Source organism: Pipra filicauda, unplaced genomic scaffold (genome assembly GCF_003945595.2).
Source record: "Pipra filicauda isolate LSUMZ 115617 unplaced genomic scaffold, ASM394559v2 scaffold318_size846807_pilon, whole genome shotgun sequence".
Classification (NCBI taxonomy): domain Eukaryota; kingdom Metazoa; phylum Chordata; class Aves; order Passeriformes; family Pipridae; genus Pipra; species Pipra filicauda.
The window spans coordinates 609,100-626,761 of record NW_024104441.1 but is presented as its reverse complement, the minus strand read 5'-3'; the positions used below and the strand labels follow the sequence as shown (position 1 = coordinate 626,761).

The following is a 17,662-nucleotide window of genomic DNA, read 5'->3' as shown; positions in this document are numbered from 1 at the left end:
GTGAAAATAAGTAAAAGAGCACCCCTGTGGTCCATTGGCAGCCTGGCCTCTTTCTCCAGTCTTTTATGGGGCCAGGAGTGTCAGGCCAGGACACGGCTGAGACAGACCATGGGTGCCATGGTGTGTGAAGGTGCCTGGGCACCTCAGCAGTGCCCCCCAGCTATCCTTATGCCTTCCTCTGGCTGTGCTCCATCCCTGACCCTCCTGGGACTGGGACACTGGGCATCTGCAGGTTGGCGCTGGGCAACCTGGGCAGAACTGGACCACAGCATCCACCTAAGAGCCAAAAGGAGTTGCTGAGGTGGTTGCTTCTCCTCCCCCAGTTTTGCATCCTCTGGTTTTCCAGGCTGTGGCAATTCACAGCCAACATGGTACCTCCAGCCACAGCGAGGATGGGAACAAGAAGCCCAATTCAAGCAAGGGCTGCATCTCAGCTGGAAGAGACCTGGGGCAGCAATGATGTGGTATCACACAGCTCTGATGCCACCAGGATACCCATGACCCTGTGTAGGGGCTGCTTCTCCCTCTTGCAGCCCCTACCCCTGGGGTGCAGCAGCTGCTCCCCTGGGCCGTGCAGCAGTTGGTTGATGACAGGGTGTTGCAACATGCCAGGGAATAATCACGATAACTCGAGCGGTTGCCCTGGTGCCGGCTTGGCTGTTGCAGTGGTTGCTAAAGAGAGTGGGCGTGCGGCTTCCTCTGGGGCGATCTGATTTCTCCAGGAGAGTGGTTAAGGCACGTTGAGGAGAAATCATCCTCCGTGGAGCAGGGACATGACCTCTCCACCAGCAGCAGCGGCTGTGCCGAGCGGGCGGCTTGAGTGCCTGGGCACACACAGAGCTGTTTGCTTTGGGGAGAAAGAGTGATTCGCTTGTTCATCCGTCCTGGGAAAACATCATCTGGCAACAAAGAGCAAAGGGAACAAGTTTGCAGAGGGACCTCTGGGACCAGCACTGAGGAGTGAGCAAGGCCACCGGCTGCTGCCAGCTGAGCTCCAGCCCTCAGTGGGGTCCTTGCGAGGTGGCAAGAGCAGCGAGGAGGGAGCGCCGGTGCAGCAGCCACCTCCACGTGACCTCCCGTCCAGGCTCCCACTGCAGACACCTGGCAGTAGCCAGGCAGCTTCGTCGGACCCAGCCAAAAGTCACGTAGGCACGAGTGCAGCCAGGCAGCAGCGGCAGCCTCAGCCCCGACAGCCCCATGTCGTGGGGCGCGGGGCAGCACCTGCCCCCTGGGCTTCCCAGGGCCACGCTGCGGAAATCAGGTAAGATCAGGGCCCCCCGAACTGCCCCGGGGGATCCCCACTTCTCTGCTGCTCCCTCCTGTGGGATGGGCTGCTGAGCCCTATGGGATTGCTCTGCACTGCATACATGTTTATGCACAGGTGACTTGGGACTCTGTTTTAATTTTATTTGAGATATCATGTTACTTTAATACTTTAGTAGCTGTTTGAGAAGCTGCACCTTTTGCTTCTGCCTTTCCAAACATATCCTGCAAGAAATTCCCTTTGTAAACCCATGCTGCAATTCAAACCTTCTTCTTGGAGAGGCATTGGGCTGGACAGGGGGCTACTACAATGCCTGCAAATCATCGTGGGAGGATTTTCTCTGTATTTAACGAAATACCTTTGAACTACCTTGAAGTATTCATTAGTGATTGGTGTGCGTATCTGTCATAGGCAGGCAAATGCACAGAGCAAATATTTGATGAGAGATTAAAAGTAAGTTTATGATTGTCAAGAAGGACTGCTGAGCATCTGCCACTGCCCAACAAAACTGAACAAGTGCTTCACATGTCGCTTGTAAAAGGCATGGGATGTCTTGGTGATTGCTAACAGAGTGAGATCTGAGCCTTTCTATCTTTGCTTATCACAGTCCAAGGTAATTAAATGAAATGATTAACCAACCTGACAGCAAAGGGGCACTTACTGCTGCCTGACAGCACAAGCATTTCCAGCCAGTAACTTCTACACCCCAAAGAGCCCAGCAAGCCTCAAACCTGATGAGATTTCTCTCTTCCAAATACACGTGCATGAGTGCAAAGCTCAGTGACCATGACATCCAGAGTTCTTTACCTTTGGGGTGACTGCAGGTGGTGACACATGGGCAGCCCGGGCTGAGCCCAGTGCCCACTCTGTGCCCTCTGGTGCTGGTGTAACTGGGAGACCTCGGCCCTGGGGTCTGTGGGGCTGGCACGAGACTCTGCAAGGGTAAGCAGGACTCGGGGTACTGGGGTTGAACCGGGGAGAGTGGCTAAAATAGTGGGAGAACACTAGCTGTACTGGTGGGAAGCTCAGACTGTACTGGTGAGCAACATGGGCTGTACTGGTGAGGGGCCTCATCCCCAGCACGCACTCAGAAGAGAGGCAGAGGTAGGAACAGTGTTGACATGTGGCAGCGGTGCTGGGAGCTGCAGGGATGTGTTCCCCCAGCCCTGTTTTACATTTCCATTAGGGTTTTCTCTCCCTTTCTGACCCCATGACCTCGTGGGGTTTATTCCTGACCGTCAGGGCTGAGTGAAGGCGAGGGGACCCGGGCTGTGCGCGCCTGCTGCCCCGAGGCAGCCACCCGATAGCTGGGAACTGCTTCCCACGGCGGCCACATCGAGTTACACTCACCCTGTTGCATTATAAATACCAGAATTAGCCTTGCTTAATTATTTAAAACTATAGATTAAAAGCAGACAAAGGCTCTTTGCCTCCTTCCCAGAGCACGCATATCATTTATCGGTGATACGGTCGCCTGGTGACAAGCAGGGGGGAGTGTGCCAGGTCCATCGGTATGAGGTGCTCCTGAGCTGCCGACATGGCAGGAGCAGAGGAAAATCACGGTGAGGATGGGAGCTGGTGCCATCTCACCCAGGGAGGGTAGTGGTTAGCATCTGTCAATCTTTAGGCTCACATTATTATTATTATTATCATTATTATTATTATTATTATCATCATCATAACCACTATTAACCTCATCATCATCATCCATCACCAGGGCAGTAAGCCACAGCAGTCATTAAGCTAATGTGAATTAAAGGTATTTTGTTCTGGGATCGGCTGTGTAACAGCAGCACATGGATTAGCTGGGGTGATAGGGCATATTTTGTGGGCTCAGCTGCAGTGACTCACCCACCAAAGGGTGTCCAGGCATTGTGAGCCTCCCCATTGTGCAGCACCCACATCTGACTCACCCAAGCTGGCACCTGGGTGCCTCACTATGCCCTGAACCCACCGACCACGCAGATAAACACCTGAAAGATGCTTCCAACACACAAAGCTTTGGGGCTTTCAGAGACCAACATGCAATTCTTTCCCTGCCCCACAGTTGCCAACCCAGCTGTTCTGTGTTTCTCAAATACAATTAACTAACACTAGAAAAGTCATGCAAATTAGGAAATGTCATCAATTGAAGAATCCAAAACAAAAGACAAACTTTCAGCTTCATTCTTTGTAGGACTTAACATACAGCATGACCTTGTCTGACATCACACTCTCACAGGAAAAGGCATAGAGCCAAAGTCTGGCTCCACTTCAGGCGTTTGAAATGCATTGACAAACGCATTGACATACCCTAAAGTGAAAAAAAAGTGAACGTCTGGTTAACAGGTAGAAGTGTGCCAGTGCTTAAAAGTAATAGAGGCCAGTTTAAAGATCCCACACACCTCCACCTGCACATGCAAACCATTGCAAGGAGTGAGGACAGGTCCCATTCCTCTCAGCCTTCCCAAGAGGGCTGTGAGGGATGGCACCCTCACTGCGGGGAAAGGAAGGCTCCTCAGGGAGCCGATGCTATCAGGGTCTGTAGCCCAGAAAAGGGAAGGTTTCCTCCCCATGAACTGCAGTTACGAGTTTGTTAACTTTTAAATGTGTCAGAAACTCACATTATTTCCCAGGCTCGGGCTACTTGTGTAAATAGCTTTAAACTCGCTCTGCTGACCCGTCCTGATGTGTTGGTTTTGCAGCCACCTGACTTGCAGGACGTGTATGACCAGCTGCTTTCAGCAGCACTTCATTAATCTCTTGGTCCTTTAAAAAAGACACATTCATTAATAAATCCCAGGAATCCAGAAAACCAGAAGTTCTTCCCTGTAACCACAGTTTTAAGTGATCATTTCTGCCCACGAAGCAGTCTCTTGGGTCACTGGTTTTACAAACCCAGACCCAGGGCTCTGACCCTGGATATCCCTGAGGTTTCTGCCCAGTCTGATTCCTTCTACCAAGTAACAGGGTCTCCCAGAATCACAGATGGCAATGTCCTCTGAGTATGGATCCCATTCCCAAAATAATGCCTTCTGACTGTTTTTATGGGGGTGGTATTTCACAGAAGCCCATTCTCTGCCCAGAAAGGGATGCCCATACAATATTTTTGACAAGAGCAGTTTGGTCATCATCTGGTCCTACTGGCAAACCTCTCCTAAGATGTTCTAATTGGAAAATCAGTTCTCAAATGGCACAGACAGCAGAAATAAAACACTGTTTGCTTTCTAGATTTCAGCCAAAGCTGAACACTGACCTACGCTGCAAAAGGTAGCACTGAGAGCTTTGCAGGTTAAGGATGCAGGTGGCATGGACAAGTGTGGAGGGATGTGCAGACCGTGTCATAGGAGGCAGGATGTCAAGGAGAGCTTGGTAAAACAAAAGTCAGGGAGAGAAGGCATTTCACATGAAAACCTGCAAAAAGCAGCTGGTGTCCTGCTGTACCATCCATTCTTCTACACAGGTGCAAGCAAAGAGGTGCTGGGCAGGAGCCCAGACCTGCACCCTACAGCTTCCTAAACCCAACATCTATGGATTAATTTTGTTTCCAGCCTCTGAAGGTTTTCCCCTTGTAAAGAACAGCTGTAGCCATGTAGACAGCCGTAAGCAGAGCTGCACCCCTCAGGTTACCTGCCCTTTCCAGGACTGTTAATCCTCTTAACATTCCTGGGGATTATTTCCATTCCAACCGGACAGTAGAGCAGGCTGCCAGAGGCAGCGCAAGGAGCAGCACACAGTCCTGATGCAGAGGGCAACCCACCACTGAGAGACAAGTTGCTTAATCCTAAATAAATGCTCTGTGAAGGGCATCTCCTCCAAGTGAGGGAAAACCAAAAAGCAGCAGTTGCAAAGGGAAGTGTAGCTCAGCTCTGGCCAGGCCAAACCCTGGGCATGAGCCAGCCCTCCACTTCTCCTCCTCCTCCTCTTCCTCCTCCTTTCCAGGAGCAGGCTAAAACCTTTCTCCTTGCCCTGGGCCACACAAAAGTCACTCAGCACCCTGAGCAACACATCTCGTGTTATGCCCCTAGTAGAGTATATTTAATATATATTTGCAAAATTCAAAGGTATTTAATGTTGCACCAAAGCTGCCTGGTATCCTGTTCCTCAAAAAGATTAGGGCTGAGCATAATCACAAGTGAAAACAATTTGCCCCAGGATTTCAGACTGATGATTTTAGTGCAACTCTCCCAGGAATTGGGGGATTTATAAGCATTTCCAGGCAGTCTGAGCAGGAATTTGGGCTTTGCTTTAGGTCAGAACAGACCAAGATATTAAAATGTTGGTTTTGTCCTCCAGCCAGTCCCACACCCTGGGGCAGGAAGGTGGCTGGTCTCTGGGCCATGTCAAAGATGCTGAAAATTCCCTATGGGGTCTCCTAGAAAACTAATCAAGACTGGGAGCTCATTTCACAGATACAGTTGAGAGAGGAGATAACTCCACATGTGAAACCTAAGTTTCTGCCAGGGTCCCTGGCATCCTCATCCCACCAGTCTTGCTTTTTACTAACAGAAAAGAAACTGCAAACACACCTTCTTAGAAAGCCTCAGGCTTCTAGAAATGAGGGGAGGGAAAATATCTAAAAGTAAGCAAAAGACTGAATGTGTCGAAGAAAACAGAGCTACTTTTTATAAGCAACACTCCAAAGCAGACCTATTTCAAAGGTCACACTGTCTTTCTGAGCACAGCAGAAGATATTAACATTCACATGTATTTTTTTGGTTATATCTTGCCAAGAACAATATAAAAATGTCCAACATCTTTTGCTGATTTATGATGGTGGCCAGGGAGGTGCCAGAGCAGAGCCTTGCTCATTGATCTACATCTGAATCATGCAAAAAGAGACACCCTGCTGTAAATCCACTGCAGAGACCTGGCTTGATTTACACCTCCAGCACCATAAATACTGACAAAAAGCAGCATGATAGCAGTCTGTCTCCACTTACATGGACAAGAATTACATCAGGTCTTGAAGATGATAGATCTGCTCCCTGAGAAATGTTTTGCACTGGGCCCCTATTTGCCAACCTGCAGGAGAAAGGATGCCCTGTCCTTACTCCCAGCATAACCCCAAGCTGTGTTTCGGGTACACCAATATCTTTATATTCTCATTTTTCTTTTTCTGCTCAACACAAAGAAAGACTTTCCTTGAATTGTTCCAGATTGAGGGCTTCTGAAGGTTTAAAGTGCTATTCTTGTAGTGAGGTTCGAGGCTCCTTCCAGTCCCAGTCAGGACTTTGACTTTGTCCCCAGGGCAGCAGTACAGACACCCACTGGAAGCCAAACCTCAAGGTGGGTGTCTGCACACCCCTAGGCACATCTAGCAAAAAGAAAACCAAGCACAGAGCTACCTGATGTGTCCTGGCCCCTGCAGTATTGTTCAGGCAAATTGCACTCCTGGTGAGGACTTTTGCATGCTGGTTTAACAGCGCCTGGCCAGAAGTGCTTCCAGTCCATTTCAGTTCCTCCCACTCCTCCCTTCCGAGTTTTTTTCTTAGTTTGTACTAGTTTCAGTGAAAAGTTCCCCATCTGCCTTCAATAAATAGACTGATAAATTGCTGCTTCTTTGCAAGCCTCAGCCACGCAACATTAGACTGCTGCAGCCTGAAAATAACCCCATTAGCCCCTTCAAAACCTCCAGAGTGCTCCCCCAAAATGCTGCATAAGCAGAACGCCCCTCAAGATGGAAGGGAGGCCCTTCTCTGATCATCCTGGGTGTCTGGGAAAAACATCACAAGATCAGACTGAAGGGCTGGATGACACTGTGCCATGGGGTTGTACACTGCTGAGTGTTAGACCTATGTGGATATGGGGACAGCCTACTCCAAGTGAATCACTCGGGATCTGGATCTTGGGGAAGGGGAGAAGGGACTCCCACTCCTGAGTTGCAAAAGGAAACCCAAACTCCATTCATGGAGGCAGGGGGAAAACAGTAGTTTATAAGTAAAAGTGCTGCCCCAGTGCCCCAAGAGCTGGCACAGGACATGAGAGCTACTCAGTCCAGAAAACAATACCAAAGTCACTTGAGTTTCAGACATTTACAGCATCCAGGCTGGTCCTTCAGGCTTGGTTGGTTGTGTAATCCTTCCACGTTTGTTGCTTGCTGCATTATCCCCTAGCAAAGCACAACAGGCGGATTTAAGATGGACAAATCCAAGATGGATATGCCCCAGCCCTTCTCCTGACATGTGTCAGGATTTGGTACTCAGCACACAAGCCAGTGTGGGCATCTGAGTCACTGGAGGCAGCTCTGGACTAAACGACAGCACAGGAACAGCCAGAAAGGGCAGTGGGATGACACGGTGGCATTGAGGTTAGTCCATTAGTATAGCTGTCCAAAAACAGTGTTTCCATTAAAAACACCTGGCATTTTATTTAAGTTACTCCATGGAGAGACTTTTTGTTTGAAGAATGAAGACATAGCTTTGCCATTTGAAATAGGAGCTCAACCGTCTCATTCATGCCAAAACAAACCTGTGCTTTTGTACCTTCCTTCCTTGTCTTTTGACTGCCTCTTCTTCTGTGAAAAAAGAAAGAAAAAAAAGGGGAGAAGTACAAGAAAAAAAACAAAGTAATTTTATCCCAGTGAAAATCTGATATGTTTTTCTCATTGTTCAAAACCTGGTTTTCATCTAACAAGAATTAGCCATGAAATTGTGCTGCCTTAACCCTTGGCTGTTCTTCAGTCTGTGCATCTCTCTGGAAAGCAACGCTGAGCCCCCAATTTCAGCCTGAGGAGTCCGGCCCTGCAGGGGTTTCAGTCAGCCTGGCACTTGCCACCAAACATCAAATCATGCCACCTTCCCTTCTGCCAGCAGTGATGTGTGACCCTAGAGGAAAATAATTTGATACAAAAAAATCACTGATTCCAGCTTCCAGGGGCACTTCAAATATGTACCGAACTATTCACCCCAATTACACTCCTGTAATGAGCTCTGATTTGTTTTCTTTTGTTCCCAAAGCAGTAGGGCACTGGCTAAAATGAGAAGTTGTTTGATATTGAATCATTTCTTCAGCAGTATTATTCCTTACACAATCCCATTTGATTGCAATCCACTTCACATTTAATAAGTACTTAACTGACTATGAAAGAATGACCTAGTCTGCTTTCTCTTGCCTTTTTTTATTGATTTCTCTTTTAAAAAGGTTTTATTCCTTTTATATATGAGATTGAAATAAGAGAAAGAGGCAGCATTACTGAACAACTGTTTTCCTTGCAGCTCCATCAACCCATATAACTTCATCCTAGGCCCCAAAAAATACTTTAATAATGAGACATTTAAAGACCTAAAGCTGCCTACACCCTTTTCCTGGGACTTTTTGTTCTTACTGGTAAACTTCCAAATTGTTCAAGTGAATAGTCAGGAATAAATTGCTCTTTCTGAGCCCCTGATTAGACCGTACACTGAATAATTGGAGGCAGATCTACTGTGCTCTGTATTTAAAGACACAGCCCACCACATGTAGTTTGTCTTATAACTTGTGCTTTGCACTCACTTTGTATAGGGTTTTTTGTGAAGAGAAAATGTAAAGCACTTGGAAAACACCAACAGTGAGCATGTCCTGCGGTTTGCCTGAAATCCAAGCTGCCATCCCTTCCAAAACAGGAGGCTCTTGTTCTTACATCCAACATACAAATTATTACAGCATGATCCCAGGCTGCCTGGGCGAATGGTGCTTTTCTTGGCACGGGGCTCGATCCTGGTCAGCAGGATATCAGCAAAATCTTTCCTTGTCAAGAGGTTTCAGATGCAGCAGCACTTCCTCAAGCCAGTGTTTCAGAAACCCTTCAAATCCCACAGCATCCCCTTGTGTCAAGGGACTGACAGCAGCAGCCAGGACACCCAAAGCAGCAGCTCAGCACAGTACACATCCGTGGCTGCTTCCAGTTTTAGTCAGACCTATCTTGCATTAATTAATCCTTGGCACTAAATGCTGCAGCCACTGAAGCGAGTGGCTGGCAAGTAATTTTAGTGATCTAATTAATATGTGTCTTATCAACAACACAAAGGGAACACTTTTTAAAACCTCTAAAAAACCCGCACCAGCACACGAAGGCACGTGCACTCAGACACTGACACAGTGTCAAGCAGCTGGGACAGGCACCATTTCTTCTCCTCTGTCTTGCCCAGGGGAGGAGAGCTCCAGTGGGTTCCCACACCAAGCAGGGTGAGACTTCTCACGCAAACACCTCTCTTTTCTTCCAGCATCGATGTACACTGAAATACAACGGGAGCGACCAGATGGTGGGAATATCCTGACTCACCCAGATTACATAGACGGAAACCCAGACCTCATCAAACCTAAAAAGCTCCTAAATCCTGTAAAAGCCTCGAAGAGCCATCAAGAGCTGCACAGAGAGCTGCTGATGAACCACAAAAGGTAAGACGAGGTAACAGCCCGCCACTGGAACAGTCCAAGAGGTGCTGAGCCATCGGAGTTCAGGAGCTGAGGCACAGGTGCACAGGGCACGATAAATCCCTTCACTTGTAAACATAAAACTTGCCGTAGACCTTTCCTCTTTTCTCGGATGTGACAGTTTCTTTTACAACAAAAGCAGAACAGAAAGCCCCTGCTCTGCCATGCTGAAGTATCAGCTGGCACTTTTCAGAGCCACAGGCACTGGAAGATGCAAGGCATCCCTAGAGAGCCCCACTCTTGGTGTTACATGAAGGTTTTCTGGTTAGTCTGTCTCCACCACTGACTTGCAAAGTCCCCAGCAATGTACATCACTCCTGTGTGCTTGAAGGTCAACCCAGAGGCAGGAAGAAGTGCAGGCTGGAACGAGCCATTGAAAGCTGGGGGAGCACTGGGGTGAGATCATCTGTATAAGGAGAAGGCTAATCACTGATTCCCTAAATAACAAGTGGGTAAAAACAGGCTAGAATTCATATTCCTGACTTCCTACCCCACCACTGCAACTTAACTTTTTGGGGGTGCAGATACAACATCGGGAAAATCACACCAAGGACTGAGAACCTACAAGCATATTATTCCTTTACAGCAACTGTCTGAACATCAGTGCAATAAAATCATATTCAGCTCAGAGGCTTTTAAGCACAGCAAGAAATCTGCTGGCTTTATATTGACATTTTTCGAATGCCCTGAAATACCCTGACTCGAGAGCTCTTTGGCCGCCTAATTAAAAGGAGCACAGCCTCTGTTCTGAAGGACTGCAGTCATCTCGAGAACCAGACACGTATATTAATTCAGGGAACAATCAAGCCTGCCAGTGGGGTGCATTAATCAATACTGACACTGGCTGGGCTTGGGTTTGATTTGATTTTCCCAGAATCAGAAGAATTACAGGGACCATTCTCTGGCATCAAGGCAGAGGTAACTATACCAGCCAGATATTTTTAAAACTCTCTGGCTTGAGAGTGACCATCTCCTCCCTAGTGATACTGCTCAGTTTAAAGGGTCACCCACCAGCATTGGCTTTGATCTGAAAGAACATTGATCCAGTCTACCCATGATGGAACAAAGAAACAGGAAATCCCTGCAACAGAAGCCACAGAGGTGAATGGCAGCAGATGGGGTGCAGATCCCATGGCATCAGACTGAGCTGGACTTCACACTGGCAAACACAAAGTACATCATCTCTCTTTATTATTCCAGTTCTGTGCCTGCCACTGTTACATCCACATGTGCCATCAGGTACTGGCAGGAGGCAGCTCCACTGCAGCCATCCTGCACACCCTGACCTCCCTCATGCCTCAGTTTAAAACTGGTTTGGCTTTGACCTCCCAGCTATTTTTCAGCAAGTATGTGAAACAAACCCTACTGGAAACAATAACCCATCGTTGCTGGTTTCCTGTCACTCTCAAATCCACCAGTTTTGCTTCCTGCTACATGTTACTGAAGAGGGAGAGAGGGAAGAAGGAGAGAGAAAAGGGTCTGTGACTTGCTCCTGTTTCTGCTTTGGTTGTTTTTTTCCCCTCAAGCAGCGGGGAGAAGCAACTCAAATCAGCAGCTTGTGTAACAAAATCCTTATCTTAGTCAACACCTCTGGGCACTAACAACACCGGCTGATTAAATCAAAGAATAGTAACAAATCCACAAGCAACATTGCATGGTGTGTCTCCAGCAAGCCAAGGCAGGTTTGCCTTCTCTCAAGCCTTGGGAAAAGCAATTTTGCAGCATCCAAGTTGTTCCTGCCTTGAAAAAACATCACGAAACCTCTGGGGCCAAGGCTAGGACTGCCTTCACTGATGTTGCTGTGAAGTTTGTCCTGTCATAAAGCAAAAGAAATTACAGTCAGAAGTATTATTAAACCTGGCACTGGTCCCCAGCCACATTATGATAGAACAGAGGTTTGGTTTGCTGCATCTGGAGAGTGTTTCTCTCTCCTGCCTGCCAGTTCAGTTTCTTGTGCTGTGAGGTACCACCTCAGTACCTGCCACCCTGCCCAGAAATCCGCAGCCCACAAGGTTTGATGTCTCTGCTTTCAAATGACCTTAGCCAAAACCAACCAGCCTTTGGTGAACGGAGACCCCCCCAGTGCTGAGAAGGAGTTTTGCATTAATAGCACTTCCCAACCTGCCATGCCCTGGGCAAGCCCTTAGCACAGGCATGGGGAGGTCCCTCCTCGGCTCAAAATAGACCTTCACCCACAGGAATACCAAACACCATCCACGATTACTCACATGCTTCCAGTGGGGAAGAAGCCAGTGGGAAGGTGGCCAGGGTCAGCTGCAGGAGGTAAATCTGAGTGTCTAAATTCAGCCATGGCAATATCCAAAGTGTGAGGTTTCTGAAACTTGTTCAGAGAATTTCTACCATCTCTTTACCACGTATTTATGCCCTGCCTGCATGGCCTTGCTATGTCTCCTATTCCATGATTCCACCCCTCACAGGACAGGGATTCACCTGAGATGCTTCAGGTAACAAAGGGGAACCAGGCACCTTCACAATCACCAAACCCTCCAGCTTCCAGGAGAAAAGGACATTTAATTTTGGCCTCTTGACCCAAACTATCCATGTCAACGGGGGCATTGCCAGCCCTCAGCTCCGAAGCAAGGCTTCAGATGAAGCAAAGCTTCAGACAGGATGCGCGGGGAGGAAAGGAGCTGCCAGGACAATTACTGCAGACCAATGACTACCCCTGCTGGTGGGAAAAAAATCGTCATTATTTCAAACGTCTTCAACGCAGCCGAATCCGTACCTGACACCACTTAAACCAGCAACAGCGGGAGCCAATGGAAGGTCCCATTTCCACACCTGACACAGAAAGCTGTAGTGCCCCCGTGCAATGGGATCCACAGAACTTCCAGCACCGCACACGCCATACAGGGACAGCAAACTGTGCCCACCCCAGACAGGCAGCCCAAGGCACCATCCCTGCAGTGTTGTAACACCCCCAAACCTGATGGATCTGTGGACCAGGGCTGGTTCGTGGACCAGGTCTCCCATGTTTCCATTTAGGAAAGAGAACAGCTTTGGGGTTGCCAGGCTGGCAATTTGGTCACTCCCCAGGGTGTAGGCACTCTGACCCTGATTTATCTGCGTTTTATCCACAGAGGTTTGGGCGTGGACAGCAAGCCAGAGCTGCAGCGGGTGCTTGAACACCGACGGCGAGATCTGCTCATCAAACAGAAGAAGGAAGAGGAAGAGGCAAAGAAATTGCAGTCTCCTTTTGAAAAAGAGCTATTAAAGAGGCACCAGAGGCTGGATCAGGTAGAACTGAGCTTTCAGCCATCCCTGGGTTATCCTAACCACCCAACACAAGGCACTGGGGAGATGGGTTGGCTGAGGCTCAACCCAAGGTATAGTGCTGCTACCCCTCCATAAAACCAGGAGCCACAGTACATCCTTCACTGCTGCCCCAAGCAGCTGCAGCACCCTCATCCTCGCAGTGGGATCCACCACATTTGTACCACCCCACCCAGAACCCCTGTCACACACCACTAGCCCTGGATCTCCTCTGGGTCCCACACAGTGTCCCTGGGGTGTGTTTTCCAGTTTGAAGCAGCCTAAATAGCATGGAAGCCATTGCGACATCCACTAAAGGGGTGCTCAGAACCCTGAGGTGTAGTGTGAGAGGCTGCTTTTGGGTGCAGTTCCTGACATGTACCCTGGCCAAAAGTATGCCTGGGGAAGGCAATATTCACTGTGCACTTTCAGCAGCACAGCCAGGCCCCAGGTGCTCCATGCCTGCCCTCTCACCCAAACCAGTGCAATCAGGGAGCAGACTCATCACCACTGAAAGTAAAGTCACTCTGTCCTGCTTGCCAGTATTTGCACTGCAAATGGATGAAACCAGTTTATTTAATTAACAACACAGTAATAATGTCAGTCAAGCCGTGATCACTTGAAAACCAAAGTCTGGCACTCTCAGAGAAGAACCAGGAATATGAAACAAGGTGGTTTAGGGGCAGATCCATAAAGACTTTGCACATAAAAGTGAGGCAGTACAATGATTTACTCTGCCTTAGATAGTAACAACTGCTGAGAGCTTTTCCCAGGCTCACAGGCCTCCTTTGCTGGGAAGGATTAAAACCTCCTCCTCCCTCCCCCATGCCAGGCCTGAAGAGAACCCCTCCCCTGCTTTTGTGATGGAGATGTTCCTCCCTAGAAGAAAAAGAAAAGAAATTAATGTTTCAGCAGGACACAAAAAGAGACTAAGGGTGAATACAGGTCTGCTGTGATAATTTAGAAAAAGAGAGCCCCAACATGTGCACTACACACTCATTCAACTTTGGGCAATAATAACTGAACCCATCAATAATGAAGCCTTCTGTTTTAATGCATCTGATGCCCTTTTGTCCTTTCATATGCATAGTGACTCTTCTTTCTTACAGCTGGAGAAAGAGCAGGAGAAGCAGGAAGACCATGCACCAGAATTCATTAAAGTCAAGGAAAACCTGAGAAGAACATCAACAGTGACAGGGGATGAGAAAGCAGCGTAGCTTCTGCCAAAACTCAACAGGGATCCTACCAAGGCCAGTGCTAACACACACCCGCTGACATCTCTGTACATGGTGCACGTTCACAGCCACGTCGTCGGGGCTACTTATGGTTATTAACACTTGCTCCAGTAGAAGGCACAGAAAAGGTTTTCCCAGCCCAGGAGGGAATCACTGTGGAAAAAGTGCAGTATTCACTGAAGAAGTACTCACACAAGTGGATGCAGAGATAATGATGTTCTTTCCCCCCCCCCAGACCATGGGTGCACTCTAACCACCGGCTAACTCTTGGTTAACTCTAGGGACACAGCGAATATTTAAGCCAGGGAAGTCTGTGGAGGCTTGGGGGACCCCTGCTTCTTCCTGGAGGCAGGCTTGCCATGCACAAGGTGACACCTCCTGGAAACCTGGCATGCTAACTAAAAGGGACAACTTGTGTATTACTGAATACAACCCAGATGACCATAATGGCTTTCCCAAGGGTCACTGGTATTGCACCAGTGTAAGTCAAGCCTGGCTGAGGCTGTGTGTCCCAGCAGCACACCTGTGCTATTAGAAAAACCAACACCTGTGTGCTCATACCAATGCAGCACAGGCAGGTGCAACTGTTCTTCACAAGCACCTTTAAACTGCATTTCAACCCTGTTTGAAAGTGGCTATTTAGGCAGTTCCACGCTCAGGCAGAAAATACATTGGACTGTTCCATCAACACCCCAAGTGGGAGGCAAATGCTCTGTGCTGAAAGCAAAGGCTGGATGTTTCTGGCATGGTTGTCCATGGAAGCATGCAGTGACCAGGCAGAAGATCCCTGAGGATGTAGCAGACAGACAAACTGCTTCTTGCCCCTGGACTACTGAGCTTCAGCCCCTCACCCAGCAGCCAAATATGTGCTATCATAGGGACCTATAGAAAGAGTCCTGTGATGGAGAGGGGGTGATGTGGTGATGTGACACCGGTGTCAGGCTGTCCTGTTAACCACCCTGCTTGCAGTTGGTATCTGTAGACAACATGAGATACAGGGGAACATAGGTCCTGACGCAAAACTATTTGTCATTGCTTCTAATCCCCTTTTCCAGGGGTCAGAGCTGCCTCATTGCAGTTGCCACCTTGCAAAGCTGAAACTCTTCTTGTTCCTGGTATAGCCAAGCTGAGGTGGATGGTGCATTTGCACCATGTACGGACAGAGCCTGCCACACTTATGGTGGGTTCCCCTCATGCCCTGGGGTATCCACATCCAGAGTTAAAATTGTGCTTTCAGGAATATCTCATCTTCTTGCTTCTCACATCAGCCCTGATACAAAGCCTGAACACCATAACTCACTGACTGCCTTTGGACACTGGCCCTTGAATGGCCTCAGTGGATCTCATCAGCTGGGAAGGTAATACCTGGTTAAACAACATCTACTATCCACGTCTTCAGTGGATCCATACATAAATTAAGGGAAAATGGGCATTTATCACATATTTATCAAAAAGTTGCTAATCCATTCCCTCGTCTCCCTGGTCCAGTGGGGTATTTCATTTCAGAGAGCTGTTGCTCAACCTGACAGCTTGGGTAAAGCATCTGAGCCACATCACATGTCAAGAGCAGTGATACAGGTATGGAGTTTCTGTGACAGATTGGACTATAAAAGCCCTTAACTCAGCTTCAGTCCTTGAACACCCCATGTCAAGGCACTGTCTCTGCTGTAGTTTTTAAGCCCCTTGCTCATATGCTTGTTGTAAACGTGATTTTGTTTCAGAAATCCAGTGCATATTGTCACTATGGCTCACACAAGACCTGAAAGGCTTTATTACGTCCTTTCCAACTGTGAAGCTTTTCATATAGGTGATGATTAAAACCATAAGGAAGAAGCAGCATCAACCATTTTTTCAGGGGGAAAAAAAGAAAGTCAAATTTCTCCAAGGATAAAAAGGTGTTGCTAAGGATGCCTGTACATAGCTGCAAAGAATGCTGCATGATACTCCACAGAGAACATCAGCATAAGTAGCAAGTCAGAATTACTGTGCTGGAGTTTTGTGAAGAGTTATGGCACAGATTAAGTAACCTTGATCAAAGAGCTCAAAAAAACTCAGCAAATTAATTTGTAATTTTGCCACAGATGGAAATGCACTCCAGGACAGGCAATCTGTCACTCCATATGCACCAGTGAAATCAGTGTTATCAGCTCACCCGGGCTGGGACGGGGGCATTTATGCAAGTCCTTGGGTGGGAGCCATCCAGTAAGGTCAGCAATGAAAAGGATGAAAGTATTTTTCAACTGCTCTTCTTAAGCAAGCAAATATTACCTGGGGGGAAAAATAAATCAAGGTGTCTCCCTTTGATGTGGTGTCCACCAAGCACAGAGTGGGGCTGCACACAGCATGGTGGCTAAGGGGTGTCTGGGTCATTTCCAGCAGGTGTCCAGAAGGGAAAGGGAAGGCCAGGTCAGACTGTCCTAACTCAGGCTGAGCAAGCAGAACCACAAGAAAACCTTCCAGCAGTGGAGAGACAGCAGAAAGCCCTGACCCAGCTGCCCACCAGGACCCCATATTGTGGGGTATCTTCAAGTCTCTATTGCTTTTACATTAATTCCTCCCTATGTCCCTAAAACACATTCCTGAATAAACATGGTGTATTCAGAAGATCATATAATCAGAGTATTGATGGAAGACAATTTTTTGCACTGTGTATGTTGCTTATGTGGTATATAGTCTATATTCTGTGTTGATGTTTATACATTTATATGAAACTATACATTTATATGTCTTGCATCTCTACTGAATTAACTTGCTATTTAATGTGGACAAGTCTGAAAAAATAAACTAAACAATGATTGTATATTTTGCTCTTTTCCACAAGGAACTGAAAAAGCTCCAAGGATTCAAGCAGACAACAGCCAAATAAACTTAATGAACATACAAACCAGTGAAGCCTGACATCAATTCCTTTGTTAGTGTTGTGTTAACTTGCTCATCAATGAGCCCTTTTCAGCATCTGCACCCAACACTGCACCCAGTGCTTATCCCCAGACTTCATCTCAGTCTGATGAAAGTTTAAAGGCACAAAAATTGAGAAATCAGGCCTTGTGCACTGAAACTTTCCATATTGTTTGATGTATGGAACTGGCCATGGATACCCACTCGCCTGGCAGGGTAACACCCACAAAGCCAGGGAAACACGTCCTTGGATTTAATTTAAAAACTCAGTGTTGAATTTACAGGTAATCCTCACACTAGTGAGCTTTTTTCATTATTTTTAAACATTTTTTATGTGCTTTAGCAGCAACCAAAGACCATAGATTAAAAAGATAAGAAAAAGAGAGAATGCTTCACATGTGCAGGTCACACACACCATGGTCCCTGAGAGCCAGGACTAAAACTGAACGCAGGAAAGCAAATGAAAAGGACTTTTCTGTCTCATTACTGATACTGGCACAGACGCCAACATCCCAATCAGAACATGGCAGAGATGGTGCTTGGATGCATTTCTCTGACACCAGGTATTTACTGGAGTTGCCACACTGGGAGGTACATT

At 47.6% G+C, this 17,662-nt stretch overlaps 1 protein-coding gene across 2 annotated transcripts in view; it reads left to right on the top strand.

Annotated features, from left to right (window-relative positions):
- Window positions 1–17,053, top strand: part of FAM107A (family with sequence similarity 107 member A) — a 28,440-nt gene extending 11,387 nt beyond the window's left edge. Inside the window, exons 1-4 of one of the 2 annotated variants that reach the window (XM_027713954.2) lie at window positions 735–1,261; window positions 9,448–9,622; window positions 12,760–12,916; window positions 14,041–17,053. In XM_027713954.2, coding sequence (XP_027569755.1) covers window positions 1,198–1,261; window positions 9,448–9,622; window positions 12,760–12,916; window positions 14,041–14,148 — 504 coding nt within the window. In that variant the 5' untranslated portion in view covers window positions 735–1,197 and the 3' untranslated portion in view covers window positions 14,149–17,053. Of the gene's footprint in view, window positions 1–734; window positions 1,262–9,447; window positions 9,623–12,759; window positions 12,917–14,040 lie in introns of those variants that run through there. The other variant, XM_039383591.1, reaches the window with a different exon arrangement.
- Window positions 17,054–17,662: the final 609 nt, after the last annotated feature.